General features: G+C 33.0%; 1 protein-coding gene across 5 annotated transcripts in view; it reads left to right on the forward strand.

Moving 5' to 3' along the window:
- LOC111050274 (unconventional myosin IC) overlaps window positions 1-13053 on the forward strand; it is a 79759-nt gene that overhangs the window by 29310 nt on the left and 37396 nt on the right. For all 5 annotated transcript variants that reach the window (XM_022336570.2, XM_039437084.1, XM_039437085.1 and 2 more), the window contains 4 exons: window positions 2518-2633; window positions 7571-7641; window positions 9036-9244; window positions 10046-10228. In XM_022336570.2, coding sequence (XP_022192262.2) covers window positions 2518-2633; window positions 7571-7641; window positions 9036-9244; window positions 10046-10228 — 579 coding nt within the window. The remainder of the gene's footprint in view (window positions 1-2517; window positions 2634-7570; window positions 7642-9035; window positions 9245-10045; window positions 10229-13053) is intronic.

Genomic DNA, 13053 nt, shown 5'->3' on the forward strand with positions numbered 1-13053 from the left:
ACAGAACACATACTTATATTTGGTTTCGTATGAATTACTCAGAGCTGTTAACTTTCATCACTTCATTACCTCTATCATGATTCTCTCCCACTAGTATTGGTTTTTGGCTATCTTACTAGTGGAAGAGATTTTAGTATATTATAGATGAGTATAGTTTATGGCTCGTATAACGTGGTCTTGAGTAGAGCTTATGTTTTTGAGTAGTGAAAATGAGTACCAGTACTTCTTCTCAGTTATCTTTTATGATAATAATATTAGTGGGTGTCTTTTATTTTATCGGAGAGAGCCTTCATCTTGGTTTAGAAGCCTATTTTTCTCAATCAATGTTATTAATCAATAAATTTTGATTCTCTTTAGGCTCAACTCACACTTACGCGACTCAGGTCGAGAAGAGACTCGACTCTAGTCGAGAGCATATGTTTCGAAATGGTGACACTCAGGCCAGTCGATTCTAGTCTCTGCGACGTCACCATTTGAAAACATATGCTCTCGACTAGAGTCGAGTCTCTTCTCGACCTGAGTCGCGTAAATGTGAGTTGAGCCTTACTGTTATAACTATTCCAAAATTTTCCCACATCACAATGATACATAAAATTACCACACTAAAATTCCAAACATTTTCAAATAATGAAACAGTGTGTCACTTCTTAATACATACCGTATTTCCTGTTCCAATTGGGTTATGAATTTAAGCTGAACATTCGAACATCTGTATTTTATGTATAAAAACTTGAAATGTATAGGCTAATTTTGTTGTTGAAGTATCTCAGATATCGAATGGATGTTGCAGAACTTATCAAGAGTAGAAAATGTATTTACTGAGGAATTCATTCATTGTAGAAAACTAAAAATAATTTTTCCTTGAACCCTTAAATTCTACAAAATCATTGAACAATATACTAAATAAGAGTCTTTCTACATGACTTTCTTTTAAGATTCATTCCACTTCTCTTTTAAATTCCTTCAGCTAAGATAAAAATGGAAGTGCGACTGAACTTACAGATGAAATCAATGTTTACAAACTCTCCTATTCTTTCATGCACATTGCCGCACTCGTTCACCTTCGTCCAGACTCTAGACAAAGAGAGTTCCAGAAAAAGCCATCTGCAACAGTTCTAGAGTTAGATTCACTGCAAACCTTCAGCATTCTTTATAAATATCATCAATGCTTACCATGCAATCAATGCTGACCGTTTGAAGTGAAGCTCACCACAGACCTTCCAAAGAGCTAGCAACGACATTCATAAATATTGAAATCTCCAGCGATTGTTGCCCTACTTGGATGGCTTGCCACCATATGGTGACCTCTGGTATTACCATACACCATAATACCTCTCTTAATAATGCGTGGGATCTTGGGAGCCATTGTACTGAATACGAAACCCACACTAGTCTCATATTCAGAACTGAACTAGTTGTGAGAACAGATTCAAACTGTCAGCAATCCTCATATATATGACATCAATACCCCCATACAACCAACGCTGACAGTTTAAAGTTGATCCCATCGTTTGAGAACAGATTGAAAAAGTGCTATGGGAGAAATGTAACGTTCAGCAATGGGTTAATGAAGCTTGACATAAGATTGATACTGATCATAATCGGCCATTAGCCATGTTCGTGTCGGTGTTTCACATGAATTATGTTTCGGAAACATGAATTGAAGCATGAATTATGCGGTCCGGTGTCGTGATCGGGGGAATATCGTCCCACGGTCTGGAAATGTGTGGACCGTTTAAACAATTAGTCAAGTTCCTCCAGGTAGCAACTCATCTATTAAATTGATAGATCGTTACATGATGTTTAAATGAGAGTACCGGAAGGTGCTCTTATATCAATCCGCTTTTCTCATAGAAATATGCACCGTATCTCTTTTCTTCCCATCATCTCAAAATAACCAACAACCTTTTCAATCACAAAACAACAAATATTATACATTCATATAAAACATACATATAACATTAAAGCCCAATGTTATTTTTAATAAACATGACTTTTCATTACATTTATATCCTCACTTGTTTAATTTATTCACTTCCAGCAGGTAAACTATCAAGTTAATCAGTCCAATAGTACGCCAGACGTGATGATGCGTCATTTGTAAATTTCCTATTTTGTACGTGTATATGCAGATTCCTTCCTTTTTTATATTATAGATTTACTTATCTTATTCGATCTTAATGTGTAAATCTCATTCATATAATTGAACTGATAGAAAATTATATCAGAAATTTAAAAACTTTATGAATGGAGTTGATGTACACATCTATTTCTATTTCAGTATTAATTTTCATGTTTTATAACTTGTTGTGCTTTCTTAGCATACATTCATTGGTTTTGCGATTACATGTGGAAAGTTTGGTACCTTGCTCTATTCCTAAATAATTGTCTAGTGTACATGGAATTTATTGCAAAAAATATTAGTTTTTCCAAAATTATTAATGTTTTCAATTGTATCTAATCTCAAGTATCCACAACCTCAACCATTAATACTGACCACTCACTTTTATTTTTCAGACTTATATTGGCCAGGTGCTGGTATCAGTGAACCCTTACCGGAATTTGCCAATCTATGGAGAAGATGCAATTGCTGAATATGAAAACACACACATTTTTGAAGCGCCACCTCACGTGTGAGTTCCTTATTTATTCTGTGTATCATTTATGTTTGATTGGATTGTTCGATAACATAATATACTAAGATTCTTCAAGAACTTCATTTACCGAAGACCATGAACAGAATTTATTATCTTTATTTAAGTTGCTGCTTTGCCTTTTGCTTCAATAACTCCTCAACACACTCCAATAACTTGTGAAATGCATGTTTCTCTTGATAAATATTCAAAAAATTGTATAAAATTAATTTCTTGAACATTATAGGCAATAAGCTCAAAAAATAGTGAGATTGAATGATAAATATGAATATCCTGATATACCTAAATGTATTTTTGACTTGGAGCACTGCCTACAGTATGACATTTTATTTCAATATCTGGAATTATTTTTGAATGTTTTGAATGTCTGCTATATGGTCATTCCAAAACATCTTCCCTACTCAACATATCAAAATAATTACTTAAACGATTGACAATCTCTGGTTAGCCAACAATAAAACTCCGTAATTGAACCTTGAAGCAAATAAATACACTTTTTGTGTTGCGATAGATATTCTCTAACAAAGAAAAAGGTGGCACAGTGGCTCCAGTTGGAGATAGCGGAAGCTGTTTCTATTCAAATGGCATTCAATTGAAGAGACGGACCAACAAAGATGTAAGGAAAGATTTGAAGGTCCTCTAGTAAGTTCAGCATAAGAAAAAACAAGAGTTTGTATGAAATGAAAGCTAAAATCCTTGAATGTGTGTCACTTCTACTCGAGAATTACTGGAAGATTACTAATTGACATTTATTCAATTTTCATGGTTGAAGTTCTTAGTAAGACATGGTGATCGATGGTGATAGACATGTGTATTGTGTATACTATTTATATTGAGAGTACTATAGTTGGAGGGATGGTGATAGACATATCCATTTGTATGTTGGAGAGATACATATTACCTAGTAATATACACCTTACATAGAGACATATATTTATAAACAATTTGGTTGTGAGTTGAAAGATAATTAGGAGATCATGTTATATATATGGTGGAATAAATTATACTATAATTGAATTTAATTAATTGGTATATTCAAATAGTTACAATTCATAATTATTCATTATTTAACTGAAATCCAAATTAAATGCTGTAAATCAACCCGAAGACTTCTACTGCAAATATTGACAACAAGATTAACAGCTAGAAGGAAATATTTGCAGTAGCAGAAGTCTTCGGGTTGATTTACAGCATCTAATTAGGATTTTCGTTTAATAATTATTATTCATTGATTAGCATTTGAATAAATGTAATTTCTCATTAATTTCCACCAGTTACAACTACAATACTATTATGAATATTACTAGCCCTCAACCATAGTATTATTTTAAGTGTAATTCATCCAATTATAGTTTATATTATTGTAAGTACTATTTATTGGTTGATGATATTCATAGAAATAGATAGTCACAATTTACTTGGAGAGATATAAGTATTCAATTGAATGCTCGGAGGCTATGGAGATATTTTTAGAAAGGGCAACACTATAGAGACACAGACAAGGTCTCTCTTTCAGTCAGTCATGTCTTCAGGTGAGGACATGGGAGAGCAAGTAGAGCTGATTCAAATAGCAAAACGGAGCAACGAGAACAAAAGACGGTGGTGATAAAAGAAGTCCTGGAATGGAGAGGAAGAGAGAGAAGTGATATTGATGAGGATAGTGAGGAAAGAAGACAGAGTGTATGAGAGAGAGAGAGGGTAGAGAGAGAAGAGAGTGAGTGAGGGAGTTTGACTAGGGTCATACTTGCTGTACACTAGACCAGAAAGCTGATTGCACTGGGATAAAGAGAATGATGTAGACTACATTATTTGTTACCAGCCGGAAGTAGTGGGTGATGAATGAGAGAAGATGAAAGCGAGGAAGAAGAAGAGAAGAAGGAGCAGAACAATCCTTGAATTGGATGAAAAGACTAGTAAATTAATATCACAACCACTTTTGAAATGAGTATAAGAAATAGAGTACCAGATTTGTAAAACTTTACTACCAAACTCAATTTTGAAGAAATTTCTGATCACCTTGTTAAGTACCTTTATTTACCGGTAATCTACAGTATGTTGGATACTATTTTCTACCTTCTCTGATGGCCGACGTGCTCTTTTACATATTATAATAAAAGCAGACAATTAATCTAGGTTACATGACTTATGTTACATGATTTTGAACCGCCTTGATGAGCTTCCATTCTATTTCAATTTTATTTGTGTTAAACTGTTATACTTGCTCATCAATGCAAATCAAATCAAATGTATAGCCAAACATCTATTAGAAATGTATCATAGCACCTCAATAATTTATTGTAAAATAACAAATTGTCATTATAACGTCATCGCAATCATTCTCTTACTTGTTGCCATCTCTCTTCTCACTCATTCTCAGTTGAGAAACCAATGTATGATTGCCAGTAATGCTCAATATGATTACATATTTACCTCTGTCACAATTCAGTCTTCGTACACATACTGCGAATTATTATAGTTTATGACCAAAGCCAGTAATTTACTGTTTTGAAACGTAAACATTACCTATTCGGTGTCTAGTTTTTCTTGGTTCTGATAGGAGAAAGAACAATGACTCTTTATTTCGTCATATTTCAACTGAAGAAACTCGAGTTAGGAACGGATTAAGGCAGTTTAATGCTAAACATGGTGAATGTGTACAGAATATGTTGGTTGAGTTTAGGCTAGTGCTCTGAAAGAATTGTGGAAGCATTGTATGCTCATATATTTTACTGCTCAAAGCTGTAGATTTCTTCAATGTTTCATAGCGTAGGCTATTATATTTTTTTGTTATTCCCGTTTTAGAAGATGTTTTGTAAACGTTCTACTAAATGAATAATTGAACCTATATAGATAGTAATAATATGGAGTGGTCGTAGTAGATGGAATACCTACCACAATGAAGAGCAGTGCTTATCTTTTATTAGAAATATGTACGATATTTTGCAGTGGAATAGTCAAATATATGAATGGAAATTATAGACACAAAGAAATCATTGCATCGCTTAAGAATAGGATGAGACTAGAAATCAGAATCAGAGAAAAGAGAGATTGCTACTGATGATAACCATGAGAAATATTTGCAGCTAAATAATGAAAGTTTTAGACTATGAAGACTGAGAAAGAAGAAAAATTGGATGTAGCTGGTAGAAAGTTGGATTATGAATAGAGAAGTAACAAAAAGCAATAGAAGGATAAATGAATGAGGATGGAAAACTGGAATGGTGGAAAAAAGAGAAGAGCATAAGAGAACCAATAATTAAATATTCATGAATTCATAAAACCTATTAATGTGGAGAGTTTAATGTAGAGAAAATATTGAAAAATAACATGGATTCACTTTAAAATTCCTCATACTTATAAAAGTATCAATAATGCTTGTATGTCAAGAAATATGTGATAAAATTACCGTAATAATAAAATTATTTTCAAAAAATGTTCTTCGTTCTCGAAAATATCAAAATATTGAATAATTTTGGAAAATTTGAAATGGTATGACTTAAAACCAAAGTTCAACGCATAATAAATATCTAGAAAACATTTAGCATAATTTCTAAGTGAAAATATGTTTGGCATACCGCATTCCATTACAAACAATTACAATAAATTAGGATCTCTAAAAGCATTGGAATACGATCATTGAGTGAAAATACTTGAGCCATACCCATTTAGCACCGTTACTGAAATCGTGACTGTATGCTTGGGAGTTTGGAAGCCAATCCTACATGTTTCCAGCAGACTAGAGTGAAATTCCATGACTCAGTGGATGATAATATTTACATTTGGGAGATGATGTCACCCACTAGCCACTAACGTGGCTCACCTTCTTCTCTTTCAACTTTTGATAAATAAAAGAAAATGGAGGAAGAAATCTCTGTGGTACATATGGTGTACAGCACTCCATAATATGCAAATTTCGGTGAATCATTCTTTGTAACATGGCGACAGTAAGCACTTTATTAGTCATACTTGGCGTAATTTCTCAGTTGATGTAGGTACGTGTGGGATGTAATGATTGATTACAGTTAATCAAATTTGAATACTAGACTTGTAAGAATTAGTTGGTGGCCTTCTGGGATGTTGACAGTCATGTTTTGTATTCAGATCTTTCCAATTGCAGTCAAGTCCTTGAACCTGGCCACGTGCTGTTTATCAACCTCCCAACAAATGAATCACTTCTTATGAATCAAGAATAATAAATGATGAAGTGATGCATGATAGTCCAATAGGAAAATTCTGAAACATTTTTGTGGTACCATATTGTCTCATATTGGCTTGAGTCATATTGGTCTTAGGTGTCATATTGTCTTGTCTCATATTGCTGCAGAATATGTAAAAAAAACATCACATGGTTTTATCTCTCAATAGGTAAATTTCAATACATTTGAGTGATATCATAATATGGTATCTGATGTTAATTATGTTATAGAACATAATATATGGGAAGAATTGATGATAATCCTCCCAACCAACCACTCATAAAATGAATTTTTTTATTGAATAAAAATAATGAAGTAAAATGTAGCCTATACTAATTCGGCCAAAAGAATATTCTAAAACATTCGAGTGATAGAACATAATATATATGAGAATTACTAAAAATAAATACTTGAAAATAGTTTTAGATTTGTTTCAGTTTTGTTAGATGATTCATTTTGAATACTGTTCACTTCAATTTATTTGAACATATTTTATATTCAGAATGAAAAGATTAAACTTTGTATCATGTTATACTAGGATTCAAAATTTCCAAAACTTCAAAAGTGATAGAATATTATTTTTTATTGATTAAATAAATGCACTTCTTGATTTGAAACATCTCTACTTCCAATTAAGCCTTCATCATGTGTTACTCATGAATATGATGTTGTAGTTTTCCAGTCTTGTCCAAGTTTTAAAATAAAATATTATTGTTTCAGATATGCTATCACAGACGCAGCATACAGATCTCTCCTTGAGGAGCACAGAGAGCAGTGCATTCTCATATCAGGTAAAAAATGTATCTTGTTTTAGACTTTGGAAACTCAACAGTCTATACCTAAACATTTCTATATTATTAAATTCGATTAATTATATGATTACGAATTGAATCATCTCTTTCCCTGAGATATCAATCTAAAATGAGATATCTTGAAAATGATCAAATCAGACTATTAATGTTGTTTATATTTTTCTCTATATTCAATGTCAGAGCCTCTCTCGCCATCAACGACTCTCCATCAATCTTAGCCAGTCATCTCAATATTGATTTGCACTCCCCGCTGAGTGCGATTTGATTGAGAGGGCAACAATATTGTCGGCTATTGATTTTCTGCTGTCTATTGTCGATTGCTAGCCGAGACGAATGAGGAATGGAGTAACTTTTAATGATGAAGCCAGCTTTAGAAACGAGCGATTTTCAGACTTCAAAAGGATCTGTGTTATAGTACTGATTTGATGAACTTCAAGCAATTAATTTATTCACTTAGATCTTTGAATATCCGACTGATGAAAGGAAAATACTTGAATAAATAAACCACAAAAACAATTTCAATTGAGTATAGATGGTAAAATGTATCAAACTACTAAATCAACAATACTCTGCTCAGTAAACATTGTATATCAGAAATAAATTTATCAGTTATAAAATTTATTGAAATATTTTTCCGAGCTTTCAACACAATAATTGTGAAAATTGTTTCTAATACAAAAAATGCTAATCTTTCGCATTTTCTTCATCATCTACAACTCTCCATTAACCGTCCTGGATATGATTCTATTTCATTGGCTATTCCATGATTAGAATCCATCTGAAACTGTGAAATCATTGATTTCACATAACCACATCATTATGCTTCTCAATCAATCCTACGTATGCTTATGTCGTCACTGTCAGTAAAAAAATAAATGTAGAAGGACTAATGATTTTTTCTTTGAATTGGGTGAATCATGAAAGTATCACGACAATATCTCGTGAAAGATAGAATCATCGAAACAGGTTTTTAATATACTCTAATGAAATATTTCAATAAGGCTACTTGAATTGTTAATTAATAATGAAATAATTTAATAGGCCTAGTATTCTTTATTTCAAAACTATTTACATAAACACTTGAATCACATCAACTAGTTTCGGCTTTCAAGCCATTTTCAAGTTTTTTCCCAATTGAATTATTATTTCCAGTAAACAAATTCTCTTTAGAGAAAAAACTAGCAAAAGGCTTGAAATCCGAAACTAGTTGTGTTTTTTATAAAAGTTTTAAAAAAAGGATACTATGAAATTATCTCTTTATTAATTAGGTTCTTCAATATTTTGTATGTTTGTTGGAATAAATTGATGGATGTAACTTGTTAACAATCTTTGTATATTTTCTAATTGATTGATAAATTTTCTTTCTGAATCAGGTGAATCAGGCTCGGGCAAGACAGAAGCATCGAAGAAGGTGCTGCAGTACATAGCAGCCGTGTCGCAGCACAAAGGCCGCGTCGAAAATGTCAAAGACAAACTGCTGCAATCCAATCCGGTTCTCGAAGCATTCGGCAATGCCAAGACCAATCGCAACGACAACTCCAGCCGGTTCGGCAAATACATGGACATACAGTTCAATTTTCTTGTGAGTAACAATTGAAATGCATTGTAAAGTTTCCATCCTTCTTGAACTGTTGCTCAATAATCTAATAAATAATGAAAACTGGAATGTTGTCTAGACATATCATGAATTTATTGAAAAATTAAATACATGTTTCAACAACTATGATGTCATCTTCAGTGTATATAATGTATAATATAGTATCAAATTTTCCCTTTATAATTTCATTTTCATTATACACTACTTCATGCTTCTCCAATTGCGATTGTAGGTACTCTAGTGCACTACCGGTATCCTAAAAGCATAAATTAGTATACTTATAAGTACCATTTACGAATAAATACGAAGCATTGTTAAATTTTATTCAAGCCATGACAATTAAATTAATAAATTATAATTTGCAATGCCTTCATTATAATTTCAATTAAATTCGAAAGCCTTGATATCTGAAAAATGTTATGGTTTAATGCTTCCTCAAATTCTCCACATTTTGAAAAGGTGCCGGTGCTTGGTCATCAAATCATGATAAAAATGTCCTTTTAATGTCTCAAAATACTCTCAGAAAGTATATGAGTGAAACGTTATCTGTGCTCACACATAAATTTATTTAGCCTACGTTAAATTCATTTTGCAATTTTAATGAAATGAAATGCTCTATTTATTTATAAGAAAGTCTATTTCTGCCAATCAATCAGTATGGTATCTTTGAACAATTTCATTGATTAAATTCAGATGATATCTAAGTTACCGTACGTCTAACTTTTTAACTTGTGAATATATCCATGTTTTTTATTATTGTGATAAAATTGATGACTATGATTACAGGGTGAGCCAGTCGGTGGGAATATCCTTAACTACCTGCTGGAAAAGTCGCGAGTTGTCCATCAGAGCAAGGGAGAGCGCAACTTCCACATTTTCTACCAACTGCTCTCTGGCGGTAACGATCTACTGCTCTCAAAACTATTGCTGGAACGAGACTTATCTCAATACACATACTTCACAGATGAGGTGAGTATCAGCTAACATATTCCATAAACTATGAAATAAAAATTGAATGAAAGCACAACAAACTTCTTCAATTTCAATAGTACTAATTATTTAAAAGACACATTATATTTCGGTGACTTATCCCATCTTCTGGTGATTGTAACCCTAGATATTAATTGTTGTAATTCGACCCTGGAAATATAGAAACAATTTGTCATTTCCAATACATTCCGTTCACATCTACCACATATTAAACTACCGTAGCTAAGGATACGAATTCTCCCGATTTCAAGTGATTTGAATATATTTTGAAGCAGTAAAGCTTCATTCACTTGATAGTGCCAAGTTTTAATCCATTTCTTCCATTCAGTTCTTATTATTTCAAATCATTATGACAGTGAATTACAAACAGTTCTTCCAATAAAATGGTTGAAAAATTGGGAAACAAATTTAAAAAATTATATACAGTCTATTATTTTTCTAATATATTGTATTAACCATGGCCAATCTATAGTTACACTATAGATGGCCATGTATTAAATTACTGACTAACTGGCAAAATAATTTACTCAAATAATATTTTTGTGTGTTTTGAACTGTAAATTGAGTGTGTAATTGAAGAATGTTAAGTGACACATAACCTAGCTACATTTGGACTGTTGTATAAATTAGAGTTGGAACCGTTTTGGGCTTATCAGCCTGTGGTACTTTTCTGTAAGTTGTGTAATTCTAAATGATTAAATAAATAGAAAATATGATGATCAACAACAGTTAATAATTTTGAAAGAAATTTATGTTTTTTTTTTGTCTTAACTGGTTTTGGAATAGAACTCCTCAATATTATGCTTATCACATACGCTTTAAATATGTATTGATTAGTTGAAATCACATGTCAGCATGACAAGAAGAAGAGAGAAAAGAAGTCAAGAGCGTTGCACACTATTCCATGCAGTTGATCGCATACATGCCATCAGATTTCTTGTATTTCAAACAAACTGAATTATTTTCTTTTTTTGAGGGTGATGTCTACAAAAGCTTCAAGCTTGTGAGTGGTAATGAGATGAATGGACCTACAGTTTTAGGTAGGTTACAAACTGGCGGGAAGCAATTTTCCAACTCATGCATTTTACAACCCAGAGGAGTTGGCTGAAGCTGTCACCTTTCCAACTGGAGCAGCAAGCGCATGATTCTTAACTTATCTATGCGATGGCTCATCAGCGCTACCACTGAGTCAAACCGCCTCTCTATTATTGTTACTAAGATTAGGGTTATGAAAAGAACGGTCAGGTCGATGTTTGGGTTGCGCTGGCGATCGACCTTCATGTAACTCAAACACATCGTGGAAGAATGGAGGTGAACTTTATGGTTTCATCTCGATTTCTTTTCAGCACGATAACATTCGATTATTTTTATAAGATGATCGAAACAAAAATATATACTGCAACCCACTCGTTCTTTTCACACTTTTAGTTTAGCCTATATATCTTGCATCTCTACTCAGTCTTTTTGTAGACTGAAATCTTGAGTATTGTGATAGAGACTATGATATTTTGAACATTAATCTTGAAGATCTAGAAGGGAAATAAAAATTGGTGCATTGATTCAGTATTAAGAGAGCTTACTATATTCAGATTCAGGTTTTCTAATAAAATACTAGATAGAATATTATAATTAGGCTCACCAGTTTTTGAAATTCTAGCTGCAAATCTTGACTTCATCTTGTTACCACAGACATATCATGTATGCTCGGATCTCATCGTACTACACTTCATTCTTCCCGGCTTGTCAAGGCGGTTCAAAATCATGCATCATAAGCCAAATTCGGTCGAAAAATGGAAAATTTATTGTTGAGTGTATTTAAGCCCATATTCCCATACCCATGGCCAATTTTTATATTCAAAGCTGCCTATATTGTGAAAAACTTCAGATAACATTTCCAGATCCAGTAAAGATATAAAAAAGTATCTCCTCTTTCCACTTCAATGAACAATACTTTCGAAATCAATACCATTAGAAAAATTACAGCCGACTTGAAAAAATGGCGATTTTGTTTCATTTTTTTGCAATTTCATTGTTAATCAAGAGTCTCTAAAACGATACAGATACATCATAGAAACTCGAAGTTTGTTCCAAATTGTGAATAATGTCATCACCTATGAGCTCCGTTGCCTAAAATTCATATATGTTCTTTTATTGTCTTAACTGGTTTTGGAATAGAACTCCTCAATATTATGCTTATCACATACGCTTTAATTTTGTTTTTTGAAATTTATGGTTATCACATACGCTTTAAATATGTATTGATTAGCTGAAATCACATGTCAGCATGACAAGAAGAAGAGAGAAAAGAAGTCAAGTGCGTTGCACACTATTCCATGCAGTTGATCGAATACATGCCATCAGATTTCTTGTATTTCAAACAAACTGAATTATTTTTTTTGAGGGTGATGCCTACAAAAGCTTCAAGCTTGTGAGTGGTAATGAGAGATGAATGGACCTACAGTTTTAGGTAGGTTACAAACTGGCGGGAAGCAATTTTCCAACTCATGCATTTTACAACCCAGAGGAGTTGGCTGAAGCTGTCACCTTTCCAACTGGAGCAGCAAGCGCATGATTCTTAACTTATCTATGCGATGGCTCATCAGCGCTACCACTGAGTCAAACCGCCTCTCTATTATTGTTACTAAGATTAGGGTTATGAAAAGAACGGTCAGGTCGATGTTTGGGTTGCGCTGGCGATCGACCTTCATGTAACTCAAACACATCGTGGAAGAATGGAGGTGAACTTTATGGTTTCATCTCGATTTCTTTTCAGCACGATAACATTCGATTATTTTTATAAGATG

The sequence above is a fragment of the Nilaparvata lugens genome, chromosome 10 (genome assembly GCF_014356525.2).
Source record: "Nilaparvata lugens isolate BPH chromosome 10, ASM1435652v1, whole genome shotgun sequence".
Classification (NCBI taxonomy): Eukaryota; Metazoa; Arthropoda; class Insecta; order Hemiptera; family Delphacidae; genus Nilaparvata; species Nilaparvata lugens.